Source organism: Oryzias melastigma, linkage group LG11, assembly GCF_002922805.2.
Source record: "Oryzias melastigma strain HK-1 linkage group LG11, ASM292280v2, whole genome shotgun sequence".
NCBI lineage: Eukaryota > Metazoa > Chordata > Actinopteri > Beloniformes > Adrianichthyidae > Oryzias > Oryzias melastigma.
In genome coordinates, this window is record NC_050522.1 from 21,460,185 (window position 1) to 21,468,120 (window position 7,936).

The window sequence follows — 7,936 nt, forward strand, 5'->3', positions numbered from 1 at the left end:
GACCCTACCAATCAGGTGAGCAATTATCAGGATAAGTTAAAAGTTGTGTCTAATACATTTAGCGTCATTTATCACTAATTTAAAAAAAACATTTAGCAAGGTCTTAAAGTCCTAAAGTATGAATGGAATTTAGGTAAAGGCGGAGTGATGCAAACCTGATGGAACTGACTGGTGTTAGCCATTATGTCATGGTGTTATCCATGATTAACCATGTACATCATAGCTACAACATGTAAGCAATTCCTCAAAATAGACTACACAAGCACTACCAAATGTTAATTATTTTTCACAGAGTACCCTGCATGTTTGATAAGTTTTTTTTTTTGTAAATAAATGCTGACATACTATATTGAGGTATATCTTGTTTTTCATTTAATAGGTGAACTTTAGAAACATCATAGATTGTATTACAACTGAAGGACATCGTCTTGTTTTGCAGACACACATAAAAAAAAGGCCATATGGTCTACATTTAGAAACATTTACTGAAAATAAATCTATTTGGACTGTAGACAACATTTTAGAAGAAGGTCAACAACAAGAAATGTTACTGGATGGTCTTAGTTGACATACCTGTATAATAAAGATGTTGTGCAGTATGTACTGAGACCCTACTTATACCTGACTATCTGTATCATCCTAGAGTCTGTTTGTTTTGTGATGACGATGTTTCTTGCACATGGGTGAGTGCTGAAACATTTGAAGAAAGAAGATTTTAATTCCAGTTGCCAAGACTCAACTTACAGGCAACATCCCCTTGATGAATGAGAACCTTCACCAACATTCTTGGGCATGATTAGCTTGGAGTGGCGCTGGGGGGCACAGGGCCAGCATGGATTTGATGTCATGGCAAGATTCTCCAAGGTTATAATGTCAATTACTTAATACAATTGAAGGAAATCAATTAAATTTCTAAAAGTATCTTTGTTTTAAACTAAAACACAACATCAATCTCAAAACAATACTGTTCTAAGCAAAGCAGATCACTACGGAGAAAGACATGCTAAATGTGTAGCTTCTTGAGACTGTTTCATGAACCCTTAAGTCCTTATATCCATTTATTAGTAGATAATAAATCAATTAATAAAAAGCTCATAGCCTGATGTACAGTATGTAATGTGTTTTACAGTAGCATTCACACTCAAGAATGTCTCACACTGAAAAAAGAAACGATGTTCTAGGACCAATGAAGGATGATTGCCTAGTGTAGAAAAGATCTCTGTTTGTGGATGACCCTCGGGAAAAGGGTATCATGCTTTAAAACAGTGGGACAAATGTCTATTCTGCAGGAATATTGGAGTAAGTATGGGAGTTTGTTCAGCCTCGTGTGATGTGTGGATCCCTGCAAGTAAGAAAGTGAGATCCATCCATCCGTTCATCGTTGTACCATCCATCTTTTCACCAGTTGTGTCTATACCTACCCATCCATCTATGTGTTCACCAGTTGTTCTATTCACCTACCCATCCATCTATCCATCCACCAATTATTCTACCCATCCATCTTTTCACAAGCTATGTCTATCTACCCATCCATACATCTATGTGTTAACGAGTTGTTCTATTCACCTACCCATCCATCCATCAATCCACCAATTGTTCTACCCATCTATGTGTTCACCAGTTGTCTATCCACCTATCCATCCATCTATGTGTTCACCAGTTGCCCTATTCACCTACCCATCCATCCATCCATTCATCCATTCATCCACCCTTTGTTCTATCCGCCCACCCATCCATCCAACTGTTCTACCCATCCATTTTTTCATGGAAGGGTAGAGCATTTTTTGTGTCTATCCATCCATACATCCATTTGTTTACCAGTTTTTCTATTCACCTTTCCATCCATCTATCTATCCATCTATGACATAATTTGATTACCAATTCATCTATTTAACTTCCAAACCTCTGTCAAATTTGATTTCACAAAACTGATCACTGCAGTATACCTTCTTACATTACAAGCATACACAATATCATATTTATTAACCAAGAAACATAAAAAAAGACCTAAAGTGAAATCAATAAATTTTATTCTAAATAACAATTTCTGTACATAGTCTATTTTGTAAAGCAAAAAACTTTGGAGTCTGACCAAGTTTTGCTTTGTATTTACACTCACATAAAGTTTCTAGAATTTCATAATGCATTGGTTAAATGAGGAGAATTAATTTTTAAGTTTGGTACAAAATACTTTTTTTTTTTTAACTTAAAGTTTGACTTCAGTAATTGATCATCATTTGGGAATCTCCAACTGTTCCAACCTGCAGCAGAGCTCTGATAACTGCTGTTGGAAGAGATTACATCTTTCATTCAAGCTTCATTCAAGCTAAAGTTTTTCTCCCTATTTAAAAGCAGTAAGGTTCCCACAGTTCCCAAACATAATTTAACTAAAAAAAAAAAACAACACAACTTTTAGTTATTATTGTTGTTTAGTTATTATTTAGTTGATTCTGCTCTCTAAGGTCTGCTTTGACTGAAAAGGCAGATATGCGTTTTAACCTTAAAGCTAAACCTAAAACTTTATGTCATTATAAATCTATGATGCCCTATAGCTACTTTCCTTTGCTTTGGGTTCTTAGAGTTCTTTGTTTTCTAGGAATTTAGTTGTTTCTCACTTCTGTCACCTCACGCCTTTAGGGATAAACCAAAAATTCAACACCATTTTTTTGTTTCTAGAAAGGATTTAAGCAATGTGAGCTGGGATAGTGTTGTTTCTTTGATGTAAAGTATCCACTTATCTGTTTTAAATCAGGTTTGGACAGGTTAACCATCACATTTGTCAGACTTTCATAAGAATAACTGCTAAAAACAGCCGTATGCTTTTCTCTCAAATCGTTTTGAAAAAAGGGAACTCGTCACATTAAATACAAGGTCAATCGAACCAGCCCGGTCCGGCATAAAGCAGAATAACTCCCCTTTTTTAATGTTTGCATGTTTAAACCATTACAAAGTGACAAAAGATATCAAAGGAGAGCCATTATTCCAAAAGATACTGTCTATGGTTAATTTTATAATTTGTTTGCAGTCATTTCTTGACCTAAAAGTGATCTTAGGCCTTAATAAAAAACATCTATCTATTCTTTGAAGTTGATATTTCAGCAACAATGACAACAACAACTGTATTTATAGACTTAAACAAGCCAGTTTAATGGTTGACCTTACCATTATGTAGTTTTGTTATGATTCATTTGATCAAATAAAGAAGAATAACCTTGATGTAATCATCAAACGACAGCATCTGGGTACCTTTACCTCTACAGGGAATTATGTTTATTTATCTTCTGAGGTTTCACTGCAGATTTATCCTCATTTATTCTGAGGCCAACAGTAGACAAACACACAAACCCCCCTCTATAAATCATATTTCTCCTTTGATTTGGGTCATTTCCACTTCCTTAAGATTTCCTGAGACAAATAGGACCTCCAGGTCAATATATCAATTCTGCAACACCATTATCTCTTGTTTTTTAAGGGGGGGAGGGAAAGCAGTCCGAATGAAAGCTTCTGCAAAAAGCCAACAATCCACCAAACTGACAGTCCTACCGTACCAAATTTCCCAGCAGCATTATCCAAACAGTCAATCCACGTTTGGCATTCCAGTCCGGCTCGGGGAAATGAGAGTCCAGCGTCTGACAGAGGCTCCTCGGTGCACTCCTGCAGATCGATGGAGCAGAGCGGGGTCCAGCTCTGTCTCTGCCTTGTTTGCCTTTCGCCTCTGCCTCTCTGTGGCTCTGCGGCCAATGGGAGTGAAGTAATGGTGACAGCTGCGCTCTGGTACAAGAGTGCGTCAGGTCGGGGCGACGCTCCGGAGTCCAACGCAGTGCTGACTGAGCACACACAGGGAGAAGGGGGGACGAGAGGCGCCCTCAGGGACTGCAGGGCTCAGTGAAACAGTCTGTACGCTTTACTGCAGCCATCTAAATCCTCTTTGACTCTAAAAAGAGGCAGCGTTTGTCAGGAGCTTTTTATTCTTATTATCAAGTATACATGTGGACGTCTCATGCTTTTATAGAGATGCAAAAGAGACTCCCATATGAATCACTGCACATCATGGTTACGCAGCAGAGAGAAAACAACAAGAAAGAACACATTTCACAACCAGAGGTCTTTCTCAACGCCTGCAAGAATCACCTTTTGAGTAATGCTGACCCCTGACATATCCGCATAAGAAGAACTTTCCTAAAGGAAAAATGTTTGCAGTTTAATCTCAAGTTGTTTCTATGTTTGTCTCCCTGTCAGTGACAGTAGGTTTGGGTTTCTAATCATTCTCAGTTGTCTTGATTTCTACTCATTAGTATTCTGTCTAAGTGTCTGGACTATGGTTTTGTACACCATTCTAGAGGTATGTTTAGATTCTGATTTCATTTTGTGTTGATACATTCTGTATCAATACATCTTGAAAAAACGGCAAATATAAACATGTCAGAAAATACAGTTTTGTTTTTGTTCCCACAGATATTCATAAGAATATTATACAGCTTAAATAATGCATCATTTATTTTATTTTGTTTTGATTTTTTTTTTGTTCATTTTTTGTTGTCTTTTTTTAATTGTGAAACGCTTTGAGCTCTAATATCTGAAAACCACCTTTTATAGATTTATTTTAAATTGATTTGATCTGATTAAAATACTTTGATTTATTTCAATATGGTTTAGTTTAGCTGAAATTAGTTTGATTTTATTTATTTTAATTTAACTTAATTTGATTTATTTTAATTTGTTTTAGTTTAGTTTGATTTAAATTAATTCAATTTGATACATTTTAATTTAACTTAATTTGATTTAGCTTAGTTTACTTTAGTCTATATTAGTTTGATATGGTTTGATGTGATTTTTAAGCAACTCAACTTAATTTGATTTGATTTATTTTAATTTAACTTAATTTGATTTATTTTAGTTTAGCTTAGTTTGGCCTGGTTTGGTTTGATTTGAATTAATTTGATAAGATTTAATTTGATCTATTTTAATTTAACTTGATTTTATTTATTTTTATCTGGCTTAGTTTAGTTTAGCCTATCTTAAATCATTTTTAATTATTTTGATTTTATTTAAATTAATTTAATTTAATTGTATTTATTTGTGTTTAGTTCAGTTTGGTCGTGTTTGGTTTGATTGGAATGTATTTGGTTTGGTTTGATTCTATTTAAATTAATTTGATTTGGTTTGATTCCATTTAAAAATATTCTGATTTGATTCATTTTATTTTAGTGCAATTGAATTCAATTGAATTTTTAAACAGGTAAAATTGAAAAAATGATCTGACCTGACTCCGGTCATCTTCTTCAGACCTGAGATAATTATTCAGCTACACTCTTGTCAAAACCTAAAATGTGATCCTCTCGCATGTGAACTCCAGATCCTTATAAGTTAAACTGTTTTTTAGAAATAAAAATAAAATTACAATCATGACAGGAGAAATGAGTGGGATTTGAAATAGATCAGCGGTTTCACCTTTATCAGTCTTTTAGGTGGAGAATTTTTTTTTTTTTGCATGCTTCATGATGTTATAGATCTAATGACTTGTAGTGTCTCTTTAGCACAGGACCACCTGTTTGCCCATTTCCTCATCTCCGTGTTCTCCGGAAGCTTATCTAAAACCCGGCAGAACTGCCTTTTAAGTCCATCAGGAAGCTCCAAACCACCCACATGGCTACTTCTCTCCAGTAGAGCCCACCACTGATAAGATCTGCAGTGTTTGGATTTGGGTTCAAATGACACCTGAGGGTCAGGAAAAAGCCAAGGCTTCTCTTTACATCCTAGTACTGAAAGCGTGTATTACTTTGTTCGCCTTTGAGGGAGGTGTACACCTTCTGGTTCCACAAAAAAGGTCAAAGGTCAGGGATCAATGGTTCTCCCCAGCACATCTACTGCTAACAGATCTCTTTAGTTCTGTTTACCTTCTCAAGCTCTCAGTCAGCTTCATATTTTTAATCCTCCATCATGAATAAAACATATTTTCTACACTAAACAACACAATTTTCATCGGAGTGGGTAGCAAAGTATTTGTTGTAGACTTGTACTTCCAGGAGTACTTTTATAGCACAATACCCTTTAACTTGAATATAGTTTTTTATACTGCAATAGACTGTAATAACTTGGTGTTAGTTTTTTTTTTCTTTAACATTTTATTTATAGATATATGAATAAGCAGTGAATTATATGTGAATATATAAGGAATATATATTTGGTGAAGCAACATTTTTTATGCTTTTTATTAGCTAAAAAGTTGCATAGAATGTTGTATTTTCTGTAAGGGGTTAAAATAGTTAATTATGGAATATTGGTTACTGATATTAACCAACGTGTTTAAAAAAAAGTTAATTTATAATAGTTAATAGTTAATTTATAAAGGGAAATCATAATATTTATAATATAACTCGAACGAAAATAGAATATTTCTACATAACGCCAATTTTTTTGCCTTTGCCGCTTTTTACAAAACAAATAGTTAATGAATGAATAAAGTGGTTTTGTAGGGATGTGAGCTTAAACAGTTCCAATAAATAGAAGTCTACATTTGCAATTGCACAAGTCATTTTTTAATGACTTTATTTTTAGTGTAATAAAATGTTTGTTTCTCACAATAAACAGCCCGAAAGTGGCATTTTGATCAATTCACGTATTTCTGAGTAATCCTCTAAAACCTGCCCCTCCCAGCCCATGAAAACTAGCGAGTTCTCACATTATGATGTCATAAAGTGAGAACAGGCCCTTCCAGGAAGTCTGCTCGGCTCAAACCGGCTCCAAGCTAATACAAACACCCAAATTTTAGCAAAAAAAGTTTCCTTCTAAATGCACAATAACGTATATCATCCAATTGTTTCCTGTTTCTAATAAATTCCTGGTCCAACAGGTGTTTGCTACTTTAGATACCGGGCTCCTTTAAGAACAGAACACCAACTAGTTAGTTGGTTCGGTTTGTGTTCAGTTGTTCCTCTAGTTAGACATTTTCTTCACTCTTCATATTGTAGTAGAATCGAATTTCAACCAAGTATTTGGCTTCAAATTTGACTATAGAATGTTTTTTTAATACGGTGTTTGTGGTCCAGTTGGTGGCAGCAAACTGTAAAGGCACTGTAGCTGCATAACAACCCAAACCATGATTCCTCCCCCACCATGCTCAACAGTTGGGGGAATTTATTTACTTATTTATCTCCATATAATATATATATATATATATTAAAAAGCTACATTTAAGTGTTGTGATGGATGTTTAGTCCTGTTTTTTCAGCTCTAATTTTTTCCACTTTTACGTAAGATTATTTTGTTTCCTTTGTTCTAAAATATTCTATTCTTTTCTAAAAACTCCACACGTGCAGCTCAGTCATCTGGAGTACACTGTCCCAGACTTTTTGTAGGAGTGAACATGTTTGTCTCTACAAGATTTGAGAGAAATCTGGCATTCCCTGAAGGAAAAGTCCCATGTTCAAAGTCGTCTGTGGAGGGACAACATTGGCTCCACTGTGGTTCTCTGCATGATGGATATCAACCTTTAGAAAGGTTCTTTTTTGTCATTTGTGATTCAAAATTAATAGCTTAGTCCTTCTTCCCACCGCACCACTTTAAAAACACATGGTCTCTTTTGAAAGGCTTTGCTCTGAAAGGCGCTCGGCATGCTGGGAACGTGTTGTTCACAGGGGGGAGCAGGTCTTTTAGCTTTGAAAGTGATCTGTATATCCATCACCTCGGGGAAAATGTCCTCATCTTACAAAGACCACACACATGTATAAACAACCACAAAAGCATGGGACGTGCACACACACGGAGGAGCCACTGCATGCTAAAAGTACACAAAGATTTGCAAGACATACAAACTCTGAATACAAAACTTTGTTTTTTTATGTTAAACCAGTCGCAGGTTGTTATTTTTAAGCTTGTTGTTGCAGATCAAACAAGAACAAGACAAAGGCTAAGATGACACCCCCCCCCCCCCCCC

General features: G+C 35.3%; 1 protein-coding gene across 1 annotated transcript in view; it reads right to left on the minus strand.

The window, feature by feature from the left end:
* Window positions 1-3,905, minus strand: part of LOC112162600 (ectonucleotide pyrophosphatase/phosphodiesterase family member 2) — a 26,573-nt gene extending 22,668 nt beyond the window's left edge. The window contains exon 1 of the mRNA XM_024298422.2: window positions 3,549-3,905. Coding sequence (XP_024154190.1) covers window positions 3,549-3,566 — 18 coding nt within the window. The 5' untranslated portion in view covers window positions 3,567-3,905. The remainder of the gene's footprint in view (window positions 1-3,548) is intronic.
* Between the last annotated feature and the right edge of the window lie 4,031 nt (window positions 3,906-7,936).